Genomic DNA, 23,499 nt, shown 5'->3' with positions numbered 1-23,499 from the left:
AGTTAGTGCTGGGCTGGAACAACAGTAGCTCTGCAGGACAGGAGTTGGCGAACCCTGGGCTAGAAGACAGTGGACATGTTGTTGGTGAGATAGTACATTGCCAAACCCAAGCAGGAGAGCCATTCATTTATGATGTTAATAACATGTATGGGTGATGATGTTAAAGACACTCCATGCCTTTGGAAGAGTTTGTTGACAAGGGAAAGGGAAAACTCTTATGTGCAGGGGAGACATTCACAAACAAGTTAAAATCATGCACACATTGCATTGAGTAGGACAATAAGTTGCCGTTTTTGTTGCACTATAGTTGGAATAAACAATGTTTCACAAATATAATATCTAAAAGAGGAGTTAATGTTGTTACAACACACACACCGTACATAGTATTCATTGTCACAGGAGGTTGGTGGCACCTTAATTGGGGAGAAACAGGCTCATGGTAATGGAGCGGTGTCAAATACATCAAACACATGGTTTCCAGGTGTTTGATGCCATTTCATTTGCTCCTTTCCAGCCAGCTGTTCTCCCCTCAGCAGCCTCCACTGTTCATTGTATACTATTAGGCCTACATTTCCAGTCTCTCTCGTACTGAAACCAATACATAGACCTCTAATGTCACTCAGCCGTTCTGGCCACTCAGTTAAAGCATGACTCCAACAGGCAAACAAGCTATAGGTTAATTACTCAGTCTGTGAGGATGGGGGGGGTTGATGGAATGATGACAAATGGACACTGTTTAATGTGGATGGGAGGGAGGAGGTGTTGTTTGGTTTTCTTTTGCAATCATTGCAGCACATGAAAACTCACCACGATGCATGTAATGGCAGGGGGGAGGGCTTCATGCACTCAGGCCATGGGATGGAATGTGAGGAGGGGGCGAGACAGGGTGAGGTTGGTCACTTGCGGGCAGCTTGCTTGTTTCAGTTATAGGGTAAGGGTTTGTGTGGGTGAAGCCCAGCACCCTGCCCTGTGGTGAAAGACTGACACAGTGGCTGGAGGGTAGGAATGACACATGGTATGGTGTTGTTAGAATGAAACACTGTCATTGGTAAAAAAGGCTAAATTGAAGGGTTACGTCAGTGATCTTGCTTGCTACGTGCAGTGCTATGGATGCTTGAATGTGAATGGAAACAGGCAGGTGTGTGTGTATGCTGTTCACCACAGATCCCAACTGGAATAGAGAGAAATTGCTCAAAAGGCACAGTGAAGAAAAAGTAAGAAAGAGAGGGATAAGAACAGAACCTTGAGGGACACCTCCATTCGTAGGTACCTGTAGTGACTTCAGTATACACCGGCTCCTGGAAGGAGCCCTGGTGGAGCCCGTACAGGCCAATCCTATACAAAGTGTTAGGACTCAGGCCAGAAATGCCCAGGTTGAAGGCATCAGCCGACAGGGTGAGGTTCTCACTCTCTGGACCTCCCTCTAAGTTTGTCACCTCAATGACAAAGCTCTCAAACTCCCCGTCCTTGGGAGTCCAGTACACATTGAAGCTGTCCCATGTCACGTCAGAGACTGTGAGGTTGGCCACCACAGGCCTCAGCTCCTCTAGCAGACAAACAGATAATAGTACAGTCAATAAAATATACACTATATGAAATATATCATAAATCGATATTTCACATCATGTTATGTTTTATATCCCATAATCAGGGATCATCAACTAGATTCAGCCAAGGGCTGATTTCTTTCTTGAGCGGATAGTTAGGGGCCGTAACATAATTACAAATCATTTGTATACTGCAAATTGAGTGCAAGAAGCCCAAACAAATTTCAAACCTTACATTTGTATACGATCACATGTATCTCTTTATTATGCGTGGGAATACTTTGGAATAGATTTCCAAAATTGAAATCACTTGGAGTTGATTTGCTGCAGTTTTTACAGTCTTTTATGTCCAACAATAAAAAATTAAATGCAACAACAAATAAAATCACCCGCGGGCCGCAAGTTAGGGAACCCTGCTTTATATATTCCATATATTTCACATCAACTATACAATGTATTGCAGGGATTAAACTGTGATGTGTTTCAGCAGCACTTTCTTAGTCAGTTATGATGAGACAGAACACATGAATACAAAGACAGATGGATGAATGGGAGGATGTATGAAATGAATAAGGATAGGATGGAGAGAGGGATGGAGAGAAAGATGACCGATGGTTATGGATGTCTATGGCAAAGAATCACTGCTCCATGTACCTGTATTAGCAAAAGCATGAAGAGGCAGAGACTGCTCCCCCTCTACCTTCCCATACAACGAAACCTCATAACGTGTCCCAGGGGATAAGCCTTCTATAAGGGTCTTCCTGGCACTTCCTGGTACCGTGGTCACATGAGCTTGTGCCATCCCTGACAGAGCATTCACCTCCACCAAAAAGCTATCAAAGGCTTCATCTGGGGCTGACCAGGCTAGCCTCACGCTAGTGGGGCTCACGTCTGTGACATTGAGGTCCCCTAGCGTCTCCAGGCTGGAGCCCTCTGGTTCAGGTTCAGCCCCAGAGGGGATGTCCCCCGTGGGGTACAGAGATGTAGACGTAGGCCCCTCTGTGATCAGAGGAGCCAGAGGAAGGACTGTTGGATGAACAGCTCCTGTGTCAGGAGACTGTGTCGTCTGAGCACTTTTGACACTCAGAGCGACTACATCAGTAGAGGTAGACTTGGGTGCTAAATGAAAGTACATTCAAAAGGATTAAATGTGTAACCTGTAACCTCTAAAGGAGCAGAAGAAAAACAAAAAGAGTGGTTAACCTGTGGGAAGAAGATCTGGTTAGAAGAAATAACTGGTGGAGTAAAAGATTAACATAAATACCCACAAAAGCATAATGATTGATTACAGTAACAAAAGGTATATTGTCTTTTGTCTAACTTTCTCCCATTGAGGTTTGGAAGGAATAATTCTGCATTCATCACTCATCACCATTTTCTCTCTATGGTGCTGTGCAGGTTTTCTTGTTGTCAGGGACCATAAACTTCCACATGCATCGGAGACGTACATTTACACTGAGCAGCTCATGCATTAATGGCCCCTGAACAAGGGCCATTAATTTTTGAAGGTTCCGAATAGTCCACCGTAGTGACAGTACCCAGTACACTTCAAATGGATGAAGAAGCCATGCACTGCCAGTTATCCTACAACTTTGTTTATGCTTCAATATCCATATTAGGTCACCACTAGTGTACTATGCAAGCATGGATATTGGAACAGAACCCTGGTCGAACACTTTAGAGTTTGATTCATGTCTTGTTGTTTCAAGATGCATAATATGCTATTTCAATATTGTACTTTACAAGTAATACTGTAAACATTTCAGGGTGAAAATGCAATGTGGATGGGATCGCAAGCAATGACAGTGAAGTGGATTAGTTTGTTGGCACAGACATACAGAGAGCAAATTGGTTGCTTTTAAAAACTCCAATGAAGGAGGAAATTGGTGTGCAAATATAGTCTAATTGACTTTTCTGGATGTCATGCTGATCTGCAAGGAAACAGTGGAGACATTGTAACCTCTCTGAATAGCCATTCCAAGGAATACACAGATTTTCTTAATGCTTTATCTCTTCAGCTAGAAGGTATCAACTTCTCTGATAATAAACCTACTTGGGGGGGGGGGGTGGGGTTCCACAAGGTGTTTTTAAACAACCAATAGATAGTATTGTTGCTGACAGAAAGTCGCAAATTATGCCCTGCAAATGACAGCATTTACAGTCCCAGTATCCATTGCTATATTTGCTATAACCAATTTTAGTAATGTCCTTCATCTGAATTCCTCTGGAATAGAGAAGGCATGGATTCCTCTTCATAGTTTGAAAGCAACACTTTCTGTTTTAGGACTGCAGTCCTCAGCATGCAAGTAGTGACTGGATGGGATGAAGCTAAATGGCCATTTTGTAAAGAAGTTATTATCACAAACATCTAATATCATGCCATGCGTACCACTGCAGTTGATAATCACAATACCATCATGCAAAACATGAAAGGTTTGGTTTTGAATTTCTCAACTCTTTTGTTAAAATCCTGACTTTGCTATCCAGGTAGAGTTAAAATGAGCAACGTTCAACAACAAAGGGATATCTATTGTACTGAAGGCATGCAGCCCAAAAGTAAAGCATATACCTGTAACTGTGACTGCTTCAAGCGGAGAGGATCTTTGGCTATTGCTTACTCCGTAAAGCTTTACTCGATATTCTGTGGATTCCCTCAGGCCTTGAAATCTAGAACCTTTGGCATCTCCATGGAGATGGACCTCTTTTACATCCCATAATCCCAGAGTGTCTCTACATTCTAAAATATAACTATCATAGACAACATGTGCCTTTGGTTCCCACGAAAGTTCAAATCCTTCGGACGTTACAACTGAGACAGTCAGCTCTCCCAGCTTATCCTCGAGCTCAAGCCCCATCCCTGAGATCTGTAGGTCTGGGTCAGAGGGGTCTAACGACACAAAACTAATGATATTGTCCTCCGAGCCTATGGGAGTGGTAAGCTCAGGGACCGGGTTGGCTATGTAAAACGTGAAAGAGGCTACAAGAGAAACACAAAGGCACAAATTCAGATAAGCGAGACATTTAGAGATTGTGTGTCTTTCTGCACTGTTACTGTTGGCCTCAGTGTTGTCTATTTTTGTTCCACTAATAAACTAAGTTACAGCCTACAACTACCGGACCCTTGCCCTTAGTAATTCCACCTTCTTCTGTCATGTAATGGTATGTATATGAGGAAATGATTTCACTCCCAAGAGCTTGTGTTGTGAAATATGTTTGGATTGATAAAGCTGTTACAGATGTCTTTATCTCTTAGGATTATATAATGCAATTCAAAACTGTTAGCAGTACAATAGGATCCATACGTTTAGCACTTGCTGAATGATTCCCACAAGAGACTATGTTTTTTACCCAGACCTGAAACCAAATCTATGACTTGAAATTGGCAAAATAGTATTGTATACTTGAAAATTGCTTTTTGCAGAGAGCAGAACTGAAACTACTTTCTTAACGGATCAACCACACATATTTGTGCCTTGCAATACGAGGGTGGAGTCAGTTGTGAAGATTCTGTTTCAACCCTCACCTGTAGATGCGGACAGGGTGGCAGGTGTGCTCTTCTTTGAGCCCCTCTCAGCAACCAGGGTGATAGTGTACATCATGCCAGGGGTCAGGTTGTTTAGGTTGTAGGAGGTGGCTGTTCCAGGGACCTCCACCTCCTCCCTCCGGCCATCCTTGGAGATGTACACCAGCCTGTAGACGGGGATCTTGGCTCGGGGTCTCTTCCACACCAGTGTCATGCTGGTCTCTGTGGACTCGCTCACTTCCAAGTCCTTGGGCCCATCAAGGTCTGTGGAGGAAAGTAGTAAAGCTTTCAATCAGTGATGATCAAGCCTTTGGTAAAATTCATAGGGTAGTGAAAGTACAAACATCATTTTTCTGTTTTAACAATGGATAGTATAGTGCTTTCATATTTCAGAACTATGATAGTTCTGAGGTTTGAAGATTGTTTCCCAAACCACTTATATATATATATAACTTTCAATGCAACAGATTATTAGGCAACAATATGAGTCAAACATAGGTGCTTTATGAGGTTCTGATGGGTGCTTTATGAGGTTCTCTCTCTCTCTCTCTCTCTCTCTCTCTCTCTCTCTCTCTCTCTCTCTCTCTCTCTCTCTCTCTCTCTCTCTCTCTCTCTCTCTCTCTCTCTCTCTCTCTCTCCTCTCTCTCTCTCTCTCTCTCTCTCTCTCTCTCTCTCTCTCTCTCTCTCTCTCTCTCTCTCTCTCTCTCTCTCTCTCTCTCTCTCTCTCTCTCTCTCTCTCTCTCTCTATATATATATATGACTGCAGAGTGTCTGTGGTCACTTATGGTGGTGGATATTTGGACTGCTGTTGAACAGTGGCTATCCTATGAAAACGTGTCCACGTATGCTCTCACTGGTTGCTGCGTTTGTGGTGGCAGGCAGGCTCTCCCTCTCGTTCTTCATGACGGTCACACCAATTCCGTACTCTGTACCCGGCTTCAATCCTGTAATGGAGAAGAACAGAGATGAATTTGAGTACCTGATTAGCTTCAGTCCTGCAATCGAGCAGAACAGAGAAGGATTTGAGTACCTGATTAAATTGACATCAAGAGTAATAAAGTCATAGCGAATCCTATCTTGGGAAAAGCCCTTATAGCTTCTACTGACATAATTGCATGTTGGGATTTGGTCATGGTTGACCCTCACCAGTGATAGTTGCCTGAGTGTTGTCTCCTGATCCACGGGGGAACACCTCTTCGCCATGGGAACCCCCAGAGATAGGGCTGTACTTCACCCTGTAGCTGTCAACGTCTGCCCGGCTGTTTCTCCACTCCAGTGTGACGCTGTTGTCTGTCTGGCCCAGTGGCTGCAGGTCCTTGGGAGCGTCCAGGTCTGTAACAATGCAAGAAGAAGAAAGGAATATAATAAAAACTGTTGACAGTGAACTCTTGATAAATCCAAGCGTGCATGATGTTATCAGTAACACTTAAAAAAATGGACTGGACATGGAATTGAATTGGGACTGTAAAATTGTAGTGTGCTCAAACACAGTTTGCACTTATCAGGAGTGCACTTATCAGAAGTGGATAAAATAAAGCCCCAACCTGTGGTGAATATCTCAGTGACTGGATCGCTGGTGCTGTTTCCCCTCCTGGAGACCAGGGACACCTGGTACTCAGTGTCCGGGCTGAGGCTGTCAATGCTGTACTGTTTGTCTGTGGTGGACAGGTCCACGCTGGTCCTCTCTGTGGGGTCGGAGCTGGGGCCGTAGGACACGGTGACACCATCCACCTGAGCCACGGGATGGAACCAGGTGACTAATCCTGAGCTGTCTGTCACATCACGCACCTCTACCTGCCTGGGCCCATCAATCCCTGGGGGAAAGGGACACAAGGAATACAATATGTTAAGGATGACTATTGCAGGCTCATTCACCCACCCTCCTCTCCCCTGTAACTATTCCCCAGCTCGTTGCTGTAAATGAGAATGTGTTCTCAGTCAACTTACCTGCTAAAATAAGGATTAAATCAAAATAAAGGATAAAGGATTAAATCAAAATAAATGAAAAGGGTGAAAGTATGTGCTGTTTGTTATGGACAATGATCACATACATGTTTTGTATAAATCACCTACTTCTGTCATTCCTCATTCTTGAAAGCTGTGCTGAACTTAAGCTTGTATAAATAAATGATGCACAATTCAGAAGGAGAAGATATTTATAGGCTCCATCAACAAGGAATTTTTAATGAAATGGCTTTTCCATAGACGAGGAGGTAGCATACTTCACGCTAGAAACCCATTTGACCTTAATGTATGGACTAACAGTTGGCAGTAAAAGCTTATGGCAGGGCTCCTTGAAAGATAAAAAGACTCTCTATTGTAATATGCAGGCTGGGCTGAAATTCAGCATTGTTCACTTTTGCAAAAAATACTGTTAAATTGAACTGTGTGAAACGACAATGGGGGTTTAGACACTTTTTCCATCTAATCCTCATGCCATGATTGACCGTTAAATTGGTCTGTTCAGTTGTTCCTCTGTCTGCTTGGGTGATTTGAGAGGTGTACGCATTTTCCTTATCCACCCCAATGGGATGTGGGTGGTCGCCAGGATGAGTGGGAGAAGCCTGGTTTAGATTCATTCATGCATGGCATGACAATGTCAGAAGAGTTGGCTTCCCAGTTCGCACATACAGATCTGCATTTGACTAGGGGGGAAAAACATTACATAAGCTTACTGGTAGTGATGATTTTAGTAGACTGAGGTCCCCTGGTATTGTTCTTGATGACGCCCACTGAAACCTCGTACTCCTGACCAGGACCAAGCCCGGACTGCTCATACAAGGTCTGGGAGGATGGAAGGGTGGTCAGGGTCTTCCCACTCTCCTCTTTCTGAAAGGACAAATACATACTGTTTTTAATATACCATTTCTGGATTCATTCATGCTACATAGCCTACTTACATATCCAACAGGCTAACTGAGGTAAGCCACGTCAATTTGTCCTTTGGATCAACAAAATAAATATTTCACACAGTTAATGTTGAGTTAAACAATAACAATTGCTACAATATTAAAATTGTCCATGGTTATTTTAGCAGGTATTTGATTACCTCAGATAAGAATGCTGCAAACAAAGCCCATTTGGCCCATAGTAATAGGGATGAAGTGCTGATCATGGATTACAGGTCCTTACATTTTATGTATGAGGCAATAAAGCCCAAACGCTGAGGAGAATGGGATTAGCAATAAACACTGCTGAGCATGACCTGGCTGAGGGAGACCTCATTGAGGAGTGTTATAACGAGGATGCAGCCCTTTGTGAAAATGAACTTGGGAACAATATGAAGGGTATTATGGGTTATGGCTGCCCAGACCTTTGCCATTAGCAGCTGAGCAGAAAACGTGCCAGTAACAATAAGCCCCCAGATTTGTGATCTGAGGCAATGCACAGTTATTTTCCATGTACCGGTTCACATCAGCGTCATTCTTTAAAGTGTAAAGTACAGCACGCTTCAATAGTGTAACAGCAATCTGTGGTTTATTGTGTATGTTTAATTTTTAACCTTGTTATTTTGAGTTGTCTGAATTGAAAACTGAACTGACCCCAACCCTGATAGTTATTGCTACTTCACTGGACATGATAAATAGCAAAGGACTTCAAGATCTCCTCACTAAAAGAGCAAAGCCAGCTTGTGTAAATCTGTCATCTTGTCCATGCTGTTTAGTTGAATTCTAGGCAAGACCCAGCAGACATCACTTGCAGAGAGATGGATAGATTGCAAAGAGAGCCAGACAGACTGACCGTGTTGCGGATGTAGAGCTCCCAGGCATCAAAAGGAATGTCCAGCTGATCCCACAGCACCTCTATTGAGGTCTCCCTCACCGATTTAAACTTCAAGCCTTCTGGTTCTGGCAGATCTGGCAGGACAGAGCGAGAGACAATAATATGTTATGCCTCATGACAATAATATGTTATGCCTCAGGACAATAATATGTTATGCCTCATGACAATAATATGTTATGCCTCATGATAATAATATGTTATGCCTCATGACAATAATATGTTATGCCTCATGACAATAATATGTTATGCCTCATGACAATAATATGTTATGCCTCATGACAATAATATGTTATGCCTCATGACAATAATATATTATGCCTCATGACAATAATATGTTATGCCTGATGACAATAATATGTTATGCCTGATGACAATAATATGTTATGCCTGATGACAATAATATGTTATGCCTGATGACAATAATATGTTATGCCTGATGACAGTAATATGTTATGCCTGATGACAGTAATATGTTATGCCTGATGACAATAATATGTTATGCCTGATGACAATAATATGTTATGCCTGATGACAATAATATGTTATGCCTGATGACAATAATATGTTATGCCTGATGACAATAATATGTTATGCCTGATGACAGTAATATGTTATGCCTGATGACAGTAATATGTTATGCCTGATGACAATAATATGTTATGCCTGATGACAGTAATATGTTATGCCTGATGACAATAATATGTTATGCCTGATGACAGTAATATGTTATGCCTGATGACAATAATATGTTATGCCTGATGACAGTAATATGTTATGCCTGATGACAGTAATATGTTATGCCTGATGACAATAATATGTTATGCCTGATGACAATAATATGTTATGCCTGATGACAATAATATGTTATGCCTGATGACAGTAATATGTTATGCCTGATGACAGTAATATGTTATGCCTGATGACAGTAATATGTTATGCCTGATGACATAATATGGTGCATGGAGACAGTGTGTGTGGTTTCAAAACTTGTAAAGCATCAGTCAAATCTAGTGGTTGCGTTGGAATCACTTATTCTTAAAAATAAAACATTGTGCTGTGAAATTTTATCCACTGGACTGAATAGCATTCTGATCACAGTTAATATGCAAATATTTTTTTACACTTTTTTTCTAAAGTGGATCACATTCCCATGAACCCAGACTGCTCAGAGACCCAAGTTTTCAGATCTTAGGCAAGATGTCTTATTACGCAAGCCTCGTTAAACGGGCATGACCTACATGTGGCCACCCTGGCGCTGATTGGGATGCTCTTCTTGTTGCTGAGGATGGCATAGACGTTGATCAGGTACTCGATGCCAGGCTCCAGCTCGCTGACAGTGGCATCAGTCTTGTCTCCGCCCACTGTGAACTCCTGATACAGACCCCCAGGACCATTTGGCACATAAGTGATCAGATACTCTGTCACCAGCATCTCATTATTCCAGGTCAGGTCCACTGTCTCAGTGGTGACCTCTGTTACAGTCAGGTCCTTTGGAGGGGAAACTAAAGAGAACGAGAAAGAAAGAAAATAGAGGGATAGAAAATAGTTATATTTTTGTATATTTCTGAGTTTTTTACTGTCTCAGACACTAAGTTTCCCATGCCCTCAATATAATAATATATAATATACTGTATATATGCCATTTAGCAGACACTTTTATCCAAAGCCACTCAGCCACTAACAATCCTCTACACAAAGCTAATGCTTTCCCCAGACTCACATCTGGTAGTGGTTTGGACCGCCAAAGATCTTTGAGACAGAAGTACAGACAACTGAAATGCACAGCTTTTGGCATCAAAGGAAATCATAGATGGAAGTTTTAATCCTTTTCGCAAAACCCCTTTGAAATTAATTCAAATGGTATTTGGGGATTTTATTAAGTTTTTAGTATAAAACATAACGGAAAAATAAGTAATTGGATTTAATGTGGCATTCAACCAGCACATGGAAATATCAAGCATGCAAAATTAACAAATTAACTAAACCCAATTATTCCGTTTTTTTTCTCTCAATCAGTTGAATGAAACTATTCTTACCTTCTGAGCAGTCTTCTCCGATGTATCCCTCATCACATAGACATTGTCCATTCACACAGCGGCCTTTGTCCTGGCAGTTGTTGAGGCAGCTCAGATCTCCGCAGTTGTCTCCCACGTATCCCTCCTCACAAATGCACTTCCCATTAACACAGCGCCCCCTGTTGTTGCAGTTATCAGGGCAGGTGAGTCCAGAGCAGTCGTCACCCGCATAGCTGTCCTGGCAGGCACATTTTCCATCCACACAGTATCCCTGGCCCAGGCAGTCATTGGGACAGCGCTTCTCACTGCAGTCTTCCCCTGTGAAGCCCTCATCGCAGACGCACTGCCCGTCAACGCAGCGTCCGCGGTTCAGGCAATTGTTGGGGCAGCTCAGCTCGCTGCAGTCCTCACCAGTGAAGCCAGCATAGCAGACACATTGGCCGTCCACACAGTCTCCACGGCCGTAGCAGTCCGAGGGGCAGGTCTTAATACTACAGTCCTCTCCACCAAAGCCTTCATCGCATACACACTGTCCGTTGACACAGCGGCCCCGGTTGAGGCAGTTATTGGGGCAGGAGAGCTCAGAGCAGTCCTCTCCCTGGTAGCCTACGTCGCAGTGGCACTGCCCATTGACACACTGCCCCCTGTTGTGGCAGTTGTTGGGGCAAGCCAGCTGGCTACAGTCTTCTCCTTGGTAGCCAGCATCGCAGATACACATGCCATTGAAGCAGGTACCTCTATTGTTGCAATCACCGGGGCAGGTGAGCTTGGAGCAGTCGTCTCCGGTGTAGCCAGAGCTGCAGACACACTGGCCGTCCACACAGAAACCATGACTCATGCAGTCGCTGGGGCAGGTTGTCTCCCCACAGTCCTCCCCGGTGAAACCTTCTTCGCAGTAGCAGGTTCCATTGACGCAGCGTCCACGGTCATAGCAGTCGTTGGGGCAGATGAGTTCCGAGCAGTCAGAACCCGTCCAGGGCTCTTCACACACACACTCCTCATCAACACACTTTCCACGGCCTAGGCAGTTGTTCAGGCAGTCCGTCTGAGAACAGTCCTCTCCAGTGAAACCCTCGGGACAGATGCAGACCCCGCCAATGCATTGCCCGTTCTCACCACAGTCCACTTTGCAAACCTCAAGCAAACAGTCGTTCCCGCCAAAGCCCTCGAAGCAGATGCATTTCCCGTCTACGCATCGACCTTGGTCCTGGCAGTCATTGGGGCATTCAGACTCAGTGCAGTTGGATCCCTTCCAGCCAGGCTTGCAAATACAGCCACAGGTGTCTGCACTGTAGTTGCCACGGCCATTGCAGTAAGGCTTGGTCCCCACCTCACCTAAAGGAGCAGAGTTAAGTGAATCATAATCCTGCCCCTCACCCCCCAATCCACATCTCTAACAAATGTAATTTAGAAATATTGTAAACAAGTATTATCATCATAGACCAGAGACATTCGAAAACCCAATTATGTCCTGAATAACAATCTTCTAATCAGAACGGAGTAAGTCCATGCTTCGATGTTCATTCCATTTTCAAGAACATTTTTCCCTGTAAAAGAGAAAGCACTGCTAAGCCCAACCCCACATTCAATTCCAGTGAAGCTTCCCAGAGGTTGAGTAAAACAGATGTACCTCCGAAGGAAGGGGAGGTGATGAGGTGACAGTCACCCTAAGCATGCTATAATATACCAGGATTTCTCAACCCTTTGCCCTTCAAAACACCCTAAACTTGTCCCAATTATATGATTTACAGTATCCTAACTGTTGTGTTGTGTTTTCTAACCATTTATTTACCAGCTAAGTTGAGTGAGAGCACACGATAATTTACAGTAACGACCAGGGGAGAGGAGAGGGGTTGAATGAGCCAATCAGAAGCTGAAGGTGATTAGGTTGACATGTATACAGTACTGTACCTGTGACTGGCTGAGCGCTGCAGAAGCCAGATTCTCCAGTAGTGCACTGATCTCTCAGCGTGGACAGCTCTCCCTCCAGCATCTCCAACCTGCTCAGGAGGTCCTTCAAATCCGGGAACCCTTCGGTGCATGCACACGCCTGCTGAGGAATGTTAATGCGGTGGGTGAAAACAATCTGGTTCTGCCCATCCATGGTATGTTCGGTGGTGTGGAGGCCTGATGGCGGAACTGCGTCCTGGGGCTCAAGGCTGGTACTTCCTGGAGCATCCAGGTCCACTGAGCACAAGGAGCTAGCGGGGACGTTGATGTTATAGACATGGTTGAAGATCACTGGCTGGTCAGCACTGGGGAGGGTTATGTTGTCTCCGCCCGGGGCTGTCAGAGTCGCCCGTTTATGCCTAAGTATTTTTCTCACCAGCCCAGATTGGCAGAGGCTGAAAAGGAGAGTCAGGAAGAGGCAGCCTAGAATGCTTTTAGTACTCATGTTTGGCTCTCTTAACTGGACTCAGCTTTAGGAATATCAGGACAAAGACTGGCCAAATCTGGAAAACAGTGTAGGGGCCCTGGAAGGTAAACAAAAAATATTAAGTCAAAGATAGCCTCAATAACGCACATGGATAACTACATATTCACAGGGTCACTCTGGGGAGACGTCCATGACTGTAAAACTTGTAAAGGCAGACAATAACCTGTGCACTCCGTGAACTACAAGACGGTAAAAATAGATCAACAAACAAAGTCAACATAACATTTTTGTCCAGACTAATGGAGGTAGTTACACTTGAACACCTGCACATTCCAACTGCATTCTGTCTATTATACCCTAGATAACAGCACCAGTAAAACTGACAATGATAAATTCGGACACTAAAGGCCATAACATTCCAGAGGGATGAAGTTTGATGTGTAAAGGCATCCGGTGTGAATGTCATTACCCCCTCTAATCAATGGGTTTCACTCAGATGTAAATGAGAAAAGATTAAAGTATTTTCTCCCTCTCTTTATTTACCTATTCTCACAGGGTGAACACTGTCTATATAAGTTGTGAGTGATTGACACCTAACCCTTTAGTGTCTTTTCCCGCTGAGGAAAGCGACCACTGAATACCGACCCGTAGCTCTCACGTCTGTAGCCATGAAATGCTTTGAAAGGCTGGTCATGGCTCACATCATGCGATCTCTATTGCACTCCACACTGCCCTTTCACACCTGGACAAAATGTGTTAATGCTATTCATTGACTACAGCTCAGCGTTCAACACCATAGTGCCCTCAAAGCTCATCACTAAGCAAAGGACCCTGTGACTAAACACCTCCCTCTGCAACTGGATCCTGGACCTTCTGATGGGCCGCGCCCAGGAGGTAAGGGTAGGTAACAACACTCCCGCCATGCTGATCCTCAACACGGGGGCCCCTCAACACGAGGGCCCCCGCGTGCTCAGCCCCCTCCTGTACTCCCTGTTCCCTCATGACTGCACGGCCAGGCACGACTCCAACACCATCATTGAGCTTGCTGATGACACAACAGTGGTAGGCCTGATCGCCAACAACGATGAGACAACCTATAGGGAGGAGGTCAGAGACCTGACGTGTGGTGCAAGGACAACAACCTCTCCCACAACGTGATCAAGACAAAGGAGATGATTGTGGATAACAAGAAAATGAGGACCAAGCACGCCCTCATTCTCATCAACGGGGCTGTAGCTAATCAAATGGCTACTCAGACTATTTGTATCATCCCCCCCCGGAACGCTGCTGCTACTCTCTGTTATTATCTATGCATAGTCACTTTAATAACTCTACCTACATGTACATATTACCTCAATTATCTCGAAACCGTTGCACCCGCACATTGACATTGACTCTGTACTGGCACCCCATGCATATAGCCCCGCTATTGTTATTTACTGCTGCTCTTTAATTATTTGCTATTCTTATCTCTTACTTTTGGGGGGTATTTTCTTAAAACTGCAATTTCAGTTAAAGGCTTGTGAAGCTTGTAAGGCTACACCTGTTGTATTCGGCGCATGTGACAAATAAAATTTGGTTTGATTTGATTTGACAGTGAGCCGTTGAAAGTTGGCGACTTTTTCTCCCGCTACCTAAACCCTAATATACGCAGATTACTTTTGCATCACTGGACATCTTTGGAGACTTGTGAAGTGTCAGCTGCATGTTAAATGACTGAGATCAAGCTAACTACAGAACTGACAGTAATTTTAGCTGGTAATTAATTAATTACATTTTATGTTTGTGCTTTTCTAATAACCAATTTCCGTGTTCTATGTTTGTGCTTTTCTAATAACCATTTTCTGTGTTCATGCAAGTGACTGATTGATATCTGCAATTTGGCAGTGCACCCAGAACCTTGTTTTGAGAATGAAATGGATATCTCAGTTTCAAGTTCTCAGCTTGGAGAGAAGAAGCCTCATGAAATATTAGTCGGTTACATTCATGAACCAAACGTTAATGATGAATTAAGTATGAATAATGAATAAGCTAAATCATGTAAAAATAACTTGTCTGTGTAAGCAGTACATAAGAGAACTAACGGGACTGCCCTGGTGGAGATCACTTCAGACCGGTACTTTATGCATCTAAGTTTGACTGTGACCTCTCCAGCTTGCTGACAATAAGCAATGATTCATTTAAGATTGACTTCAAGTGTCCCATGTGTAGAATTTCCATGACACACCATTTCCTTGGTTCAACAATTGTATATACACTTCCGTTCAAAGGTTTGGGGTCACCTAGAAATGTCCAAATTGATCAGAAATACAGTGTAGACATTGTTAAATGTTGTCAATGACTATTGTAGCTGGAAACTACATATTTTTTATGGAATATCTACATAGGCGTACAGAGGCCCATTATCAGCAACCATCACTCCTGTGTTCCAATGGCACGTTGTGTTAGCTAATCCAAGTTTATCATTTTTAAAGGCTAATTGACCATTTTGCAATTATGTTAGCACAGCTGGAAACTGTTGTTCTGCTTAAAAAAGCAATAAAACTGTCCTTCTATAGACTAGTTGAGTATCAGCATTTGTGGGTTCGATTACAGGCTCAAATTGGCCAGAAACAAAGAACTTTCTTCTGAAACTCGTCAATCTATTCTTGTTCAGAGAAATTAAGGCTATTCCATGCGAGGAATTGCCAAGAAACTGAAGATCTCGTACAACGCTGTGTACTACTCCCTTCACAGAACAGCGCAAACTGGCTCTAACCAGAATAGAAAGAGGAGTGAATAGAAAGAGGAGTGGGAGGCCCCGGTGCACAACTGAGCAAGAGGACAAGTACATTAGAGTGTCTAGTTTGAGAAACAGATGCCTCACAAGTCCTCAACTGGCTGCTTCATTAAATAGTACACGCAAAACACCAGTCTCAACGTCAACAGTGAAGAGGCGACTCTGTGATGTTGGCCTTCTAGGCAGAATTCCTCTGTCCAGTGTCTGTGTTCTTTTGCCCATCTTAATTTTTTATTTTTATTGGCCAGTCTGAGATATGGGTTTTTCTTTGCAACTCTGCCAAATGAAATATTTTATAAAAGTAAAATCATGTGACTAAACTATGGTTAATAAGTGATAAACAGTAATGGGCAGTCACTACCATCATGGGGCTTTTATTAATTGATTTATTATGTGTTACAGCATTCAATCCACATAATGCATAGCACATTTAATGTAAAAAAAATGTATCATAGCCGAAATCGAAAACCGTGATTATTTTTCAATAATCGAACCAAACCGACATCAAAAAGCACTAATCGCTCAGCACTACCATGCGGTAAATTAGTTAATAGACCATTGTCATGACGTTGGCCTGGGGGTAGGTTTATGACAGTCATAAATACCTCTTTCCCCCTTTTTCCCTCTCCCTACCATACTGATGTGACATAAGAAAACCCCTTGGTTAACATAGAGATTCTGGGAACATCAGAAGTTAGGGGGGAAATGAACTATATTCTGGTAATCCGACCAACTGAACATATGCGGTGGTACTTAAGGTATATTATGTCAGTTCGACTGCCCTCTGACACATTCTCATCAATGATAGAATGACAAACTCTACTGTGGAAAGTCTAAACATCAGAGGTATCGGATTCACATGGAATTGTTGTTTAATTCAAATGTTTGGATATGAAATTATTTGTGAAGAGATTAAATGTAATTTTAGCTTGCAAATGAGAGATTTGGGTTTTCATAAGTTTGGGCCTCTGCTCAACCAGGGGCCCGCCCCTGTGAAGAGACATGGGTTACAAACTTTTCAGACACACCCCTCTCCCTCCACTATATAAAGCCATTGACAAAAATATAACCTTCTGTTCCGAGGAGATGAGGGTGACGATCCCATGTCAGAATGGTTCAGATAATAACTACAGAACTAAGCCAACATCAGCATGAACTTTGGTTGTGAATGGTATGAACTTTGAACTCGTATTCACTATAGAAGTGATACCTCCTAGACGTTGTTGGCAACAGCAGCTACAAACGCAGGTTAGGAAGGACAGTCAGAGTATCCCGTCTACTACACAACGACGTTACTACGACGTATCCAGTGAACACCAGAGACATTCTTCAAAGGACAGAGGACTCGGTTTGGCAACACGGTCTTCCATCTACCACCAACCTACTGAAGCGCAGCTCAGAGTAAATATTTATTGCATTTTCCTTTTTCAAATGGGCGGTAATTTAGAATGCATAAGATACTGTATTTACGATAGCACAGCTTCGCCTCTGTTCCAGTCTCCCGCTCTTTCACTAAAACCCAGCCCCTTTCCTTTGTGTAACAAGCTGTCATATCTATTCCGCCCGCTAGGGACGTTTTCCTTTATGACGGCAATTTGTAATCAAGTTATGATTTAATTGTGTATGTATGATTCTGTGTGATTAGTTAGGTATTTAGTAAATAATTAATTAAACCCAATTTTGTATTGCTGATTCAACTTGTTAGCCAGGATTCTTGCAGATAACCAAGGATTTACAACTTTCAGATGAGACTGAATAAGATGACGATTAATGTTGACTGCTATGGATGTAAAATATTACTAAATCTTTAAGAGTTTATTCGGAAGATAACAGCTCTATAAATATTATTTTGTGGTGTCCCTCTCTAGTTAATTACATTTACATGATTAGTTCAATCAGGTAATATTAATTACGGAGAAATTATTTTATAGAATAGTATGTCATAGCAATTAATCCGGCATAGCCAAAGACACAACACCACTAAGATTGAGTCTAAACCTCTTTGCCAATAACAGCTAGTTTTCAGTTTTCCCCTCCCCACTCAGGCAACTCCCAGACAGTCCTAGCAAAATTCTTGTTTGAGAAATTGCCTTTTTAGTTACTTTTTGACCATTTTAATTGAAAACAATCACAGTAAGGTTCTTAATTGTTACCCAGAAATCATTTGATATTGAGATAAAAACGGCTGCATTGGACCTTTAAGATATGTATGTTTTAAAAATAGTTTATTGATACACCCGTGTATCAATCTAAGTAAAAAAATAAAAAAAACATCAAAATCCTTCAGTTTAAGCTAGAGATTTTTGCATGGGCTGCGTCTCAATCCACTGTATCCGCCTATGTCTCAATCCACTGTATCCGCCTATGTCTCAATCCACTGTATCGCCTATGTCTCAATCCACTGTATCGCCTATGTCTCAATCCACTGTATCCGCCTATGTCTCAATCCACTGTATCGCCTATGTCTCAATCCACTGTATCCGCCTATGTCTCAATCCACTGTATCGCCTATGTCTCAATCCACTGTATCGCCTATGTCTCAATCCACTGTATCCGCCTATGTCTCAATCCACTGTATCCGCCTATAGCTAAGCTTCTGCAGTGTTTGTCAGACCGAGACATCCCAAAATTTGTCTTCGCACAAAAATGTCTGTAGCGTACGAATGGTTTGGCCTACAAACCACTACAAACCAGGGGAGACTCTCACAAACTTGATGGTGTTCTTCGTTTTGCTCTGTCGTGGGACTCATCTCAAGGTAACCCAAACAAATGAATGGAAGTATGTAGGTAGTTTTGTGCTAACAAAAATAAGGGGTTAAATATGTGTCCAAAAATATATATACTTCCTGAGCTTTCTTATATAGATATAGGACAGACACCTTATTTCTTATGATTAATTTTTTGGTATAGGTATATCTTTTTGGGGTACAAAAAGTGTCACGCCCTGATCTGTTTCACCTGTCCTTGTGATTGTCACTCTGCAGGTGTTGCTGATTTTCCCCAGTGTATTTAGCCCTGTGTTTCCTGTCTCTCTGTGCCAGTTCGTCTTGTATGTTTTTCCAACTCAACCAGCGTTTTTCCCGTTCTCCTGCTTTTTGCTATTCTCCTTTTTCTAGTCCTCCCAGTTTTGACCCTTGCCTGTTCTGGACTCTATACCCGCCTGTCTGCCACTGTACCTGCCTGGCTGCCACTCTGTACCTCCTGGACTCTGATCTGGTTTTGACCTTTTGCCTGTCCATGACTATTCTCTTGCCTACTCCTTTTGGTTTAATAAACATTGTAAGACTCCAACCATCTGCCTCCTGTGTCTGCATATGGGTCTCGCCTTGTGTCATGATAAAAAGGGGTCCTAAAATTCGAAATCAAATAGCAAAATGAATTAAAATAATTACATATGTTAGCATAGTAGATGACCCCCACCCCCCAACAGCTTTTAGAGATTAACATATGCACCCTGAGACCTGAAATAACTTCCCCCTCGGAGCCAAAGACCCCGTGTAAGGGTTGACGCTGGAGACGAGAAGCAAGTACAGGGAGTGAACATTTACTGAGCAACGGACATGGAACAGGACAGGACAGCGTCTGGACATAAACACATAACATTAATGCAGACACAGGGAACCCACGGGGAAGCAGACAGAAATAGGGAAGGCAATCAACAAAGGGAAGGAGTCCAGGTGAGTCCAATGAGAGCTTCTGTGCGTAATGACGGTGACAGGTGTGCAGCTTGGCGCCCTCGAGCTCCAGAGAGGGAAAGCAGGCATGACACCCTGACTATTTCTAGTTTCATGTTGCACCTCTGTACTCATCAAAAATGAATACAGATGTAGGATTTGTACTGTATCACCCTGTTGGTGCAGGAAATGCAAACATGTAGCGTCTACAAAGGCTTCAAAGGCTTCTAAAGTTTGTAATTTCCACTTAAAAATGTCAGACTTGATTTATGAATCAACTCCTACAAAAATGTAAATTAATTGTAATCCACACAATAATTGACATTTCCTGTTGCTGCAGGATTATTTGCCTGCTGTGAGAAAATGCTCAAATTAAGATCCTATCGGTATGTACCGGGCATGTTGACAGCAAATGGTAATGAGGGAGGACTTTTGATCTACAAACAATATATTGACACTATCCACTGTCATGATGTATATGGACCCAGAGACGTGGGATCGTAAATCCCATCCCTGTTATTCTCTTTGAGTGACCTGTCACAGCACTCGGTAAAGACTCTTCCTGGGTATTTTACCCCAGTTCCTCTGACACCACAAAAATTCTAGTGTCAATAAGCAGTTTGGATGGAAAATTGTGTTCCATAGGATTTATTTAACTCCACACTGTACATGTTGGTCTTACCAGCTGTTTCATGCATTAAACTGAGTATGCATACCCACACACATAGGGCCAGATCCTAGCTTGAGAAATTAATATGTAAACGGAACTTGCATTAATAATGCCAGGAAGATGGCCAAAGACTGCAAGAAGTGGAGATCCTCTGATCATTTGTTGCTGGTCTATGCACCAGCTGTCATGTTGGATATGATTGGTGCATTTGGAGCAACAGTTTGAGTTACTTGTACATATCTCATGTTAGGATTCAGCCAATAGTCGATAGTCCCACCGGCCACTGCATATCACTCTGATGACTTCATATGCTGGACACTGTAGTCCTGTAATTTGTGGAAGACGGATTGGAAGAAACGTCAAACTGTTCTTCTCCCTCAGCGTGGGAAAACAGTGAGGGATGACTGAGTTTAGGGTTTCCAAAGGTTGGGTGGGTGTGAGGGGAGACACTACTGTAGCAAGACCCTGGTTGATCCATTGAAGGTATGCCAAACCACAGGTCTAGTAGGATTGATCATACCCAGCCCTATTTCCTAGTTCACAATAGACTGCAAATTCAGCAGTTGACACAGAGAGTTACTCTCCCCCACTAATTTCCATTTGAACATAATAAACACTACTTGACTACAGGTTATGTTACAGCCCACATGCTTTCACGACATGCCTGATCTAAGACAGTTTCATGTTGTATGTAATATAACAAGCCCCCAGATGAGGCAAAAGAAGCCTGACTGATCAATCAATATTATTGTGGCTGTCAACTCCTTTCAGGTTTTAAAATAATTGAAAGGAAAACATATACATTTTCTGCATATCCCATCAGTAATACGTATCACAGTAGACTCTGCAAAGTTGACAGCTCAAACGGCAAGGGAACGAGGGTTCACGCAGAGTGGAAAGGTGGCACGCCAGATTTGTAGAGATGAGCCAACCCATGTCAGCTCACTATAGACTCTGTCAGCTCTTTGCAGAAAGACCATTCCAGAGCATCTATTTTGCTGCTCTCTGGTTTCAGTGGAAATAATGTTATAGCAGGCCCATGGCTCAGTCGGTAGTACACCTGTGATGGCAATTCCAGTGCTCCTTTTCCATTCCCACCCTATCTGCCTCTCAAATTCCTTCCTTCCACTGTCTTGCAATGTCATGAGTTAGCCATCTCCCCACCCAGTAATTGTAGGACTCGTTGTTTGGGTGATGTTATAGTGGATGCCCTGTACACTGTTTTAGCATAGTGTTTAGTATACACACATCACAAATTGACCCCATAAATTACAAGTCCTATTTACCACATTTGTCGGTAAATGCTTCACCAGAGATTGTGAAACCAACGACCTCTGTTATAACATCTGCTCCTTTTACGCCCTCTAGTGCTCATCCAGTGTCTCCTTGATCTACCGCCACTCCCCCAGTGCTCTCTCCCTCTCTCTCTGTGTGTATGTAAGACTGTGTGGGCGGAGACAGGTGTGCTGGAGTCAATGCAGATCCCCACCAGCTGCAACCTGTTCCATAATCAAGACCTCTACAAATACTCAGTCCTGCCACATCCACACTGACAGATTGTGATCTCTGCCCAGTCAGTCCATGTTTCTAGCCGTTTGTTCCTGTTGTGGCTGTTTTCCTTGCCTGACACTGTTTTCCTCTCCGCTACAGTTCTGCCCACTCTGACTCTGGTCCCCTTCTCCAGTTAGACTTCTCGTCGGTCCTGCTACTCTGTCCTGGATTCCCCACTCTACGCTCCCTTGGATTCCCCTCAGGAACTCCCCTGGCCTGCACTCAATCTTCCTGGAGCGGAACAACTGAACCCAAGAGCAGACTCAGATAAGGACTTACTATTTAGGAATGACAAAATGGCCGACATTTCAATAAACTCTTAGGGAAGAAAAGGATTCAGAAAATGATTCAGAAAACACAGGGGGTGTTTCAATAAATACCTTGGTTACCTCATCCAAGTCTCCTCATCTGAGTCTGCTCTTGGATTCACCTGTTCCGCTCCACGTGACACTCTGCATCAATATGGAGTCTGTATTTGTCAGTTTCTAACTCAAACATGCAGTTAATCTGTTATAGGCTGATTACAAGGACCCCATTATTCCCTGGAGGCAAGGATACATTATAGAAACTTGTTGTGTATTTGAGGTTTTAAAAAGTTTCATTTCCACGTAGAAATGTTAGATTTTCCCTTATAAAAAATGTATCAACACCTACAAATATGTCTTAATTATAATCCACATAATTCACATTTCCTGTTTTAGCAAACTGGCTCAAATGAAGATCCTACACCAGTATTGTTGGATCTAAGACTCTTGATTTACGGCCTCTGTGGATGATGAGTGGACCACATGTACGTACATTTCTCAGTTAGCAATACCCAGAAATTCCAGAGTTTAGCAACTGACAGATTTTAGATTAAATGTTTGATGGGATGTAACCTAAATTGTTTGCTTTTCTTGAAAGGGTTTGAAGTTTGTGTTGGCTGACCTCTTCCCTGGTGAGGGTAATATTGGTGGAAAGGGTAGTATACAGCAAATTTGAGATGTATATATTTTTTTACACCACCTTAGTGTGTATGTCACCCACCTTGCATTAAACTAACACTTTTCAAAGTGTTGATAAACTAACACCCCAAGAGTGTTGGGTCCCTAACACCATGGGTGTTGAAAATTCTGTCACGTTCCTGACCTGTTTTCTGTTGTTTTTTATGTGTGTGATGGTCAGGGCGTGAGTTTTGGGTGGGCAGTCTATGTTTTCCGTTTCTATGTTGGTTTTGGGTTGCCTGGTATGGCTCTTGATTAGAGGCAGGTGTTTTGCGTTTTCCTCTAATTGAGAGTCGTATTAAGGTAGGGTGTTCTCACTGTTTGTTTGTGGGTGATTGTCACTGTGTCTGTGTTTGTTGCACCACACGGTACTGTCTCGTCTCGTCTCGTTCGTTCGTTCGTTCGTTCGGTCGTTCCTGTTTATGTGTTCCTCGTTTCATGTAAGTTCATAGTTTAGGTCTGTCTAGTTCGTTTTGTTGTTTTGTAAAATTATTCAAGTGTTCTTCGTGTGTTTAGTTTCGTCTTGTTAAATAAAGTTCATTATGTATTCACAACCCCCTGCGCCTTGGTCAACTCACTCACCGAAAGAGGGCCGTT

General features: G+C 42.9%; 1 protein-coding gene across 2 annotated transcripts in view; it reads right to left on the bottom strand.

Annotated features, from left to right (window-relative positions):
• The window catches only part of tnca (tenascin Ca), a 49,696-nt gene that overhangs the window by 10,607 nt on the left and 15,590 nt on the right, over positions 1-23,499 (bottom strand). Inside the window, exons 1-12 of one of the 2 annotated variants that reach the window (XM_055874096.1) lie at positions 12,780-13,276; positions 10,890-12,203; positions 10,092-10,355; positions 8,812-8,927; positions 7,746-7,899; positions 6,615-6,884; positions 6,217-6,402; positions 5,925-6,014; positions 5,071-5,334; positions 4,117-4,524; positions 2,202-2,666; positions 1,271-1,546 (exon numbers count right to left, since the gene is read on the bottom strand). In XM_055874096.1, the coding sequence (XP_055730071.1) occupies positions 1,271-1,546; positions 2,202-2,666; positions 4,117-4,524; positions 5,071-5,334; positions 5,925-6,014; positions 6,217-6,402; positions 6,615-6,884; positions 7,746-7,899; positions 8,812-8,927; positions 10,092-10,355; positions 10,890-12,203; positions 12,780-13,263 (4,291 nt within the window). In that variant the 5' untranslated portion in view covers positions 13,264-13,276. Of the gene's footprint in view, positions 1-1,270; positions 1,547-2,201; positions 2,667-4,116; positions 4,525-5,070; positions 5,335-5,924; positions 6,015-6,216; positions 6,403-6,614; positions 6,885-7,745; positions 7,900-8,811; positions 8,928-10,091; positions 10,356-10,889; positions 12,204-12,779; positions 13,343-23,499 lie in introns of those variants that run through there. The other variant, XM_055874095.1, reaches the window with a different exon arrangement.

This window comes from Salvelinus fontinalis, chromosome 21, assembly GCF_029448725.1.
Source record: "Salvelinus fontinalis isolate EN_2023a chromosome 21, ASM2944872v1, whole genome shotgun sequence".
Classification (NCBI taxonomy): Eukaryota; Metazoa; Chordata; class Actinopteri; order Salmoniformes; family Salmonidae; genus Salvelinus; species Salvelinus fontinalis.
This window is presented reverse-complemented; position numbering and strand designations above follow the sequence as displayed.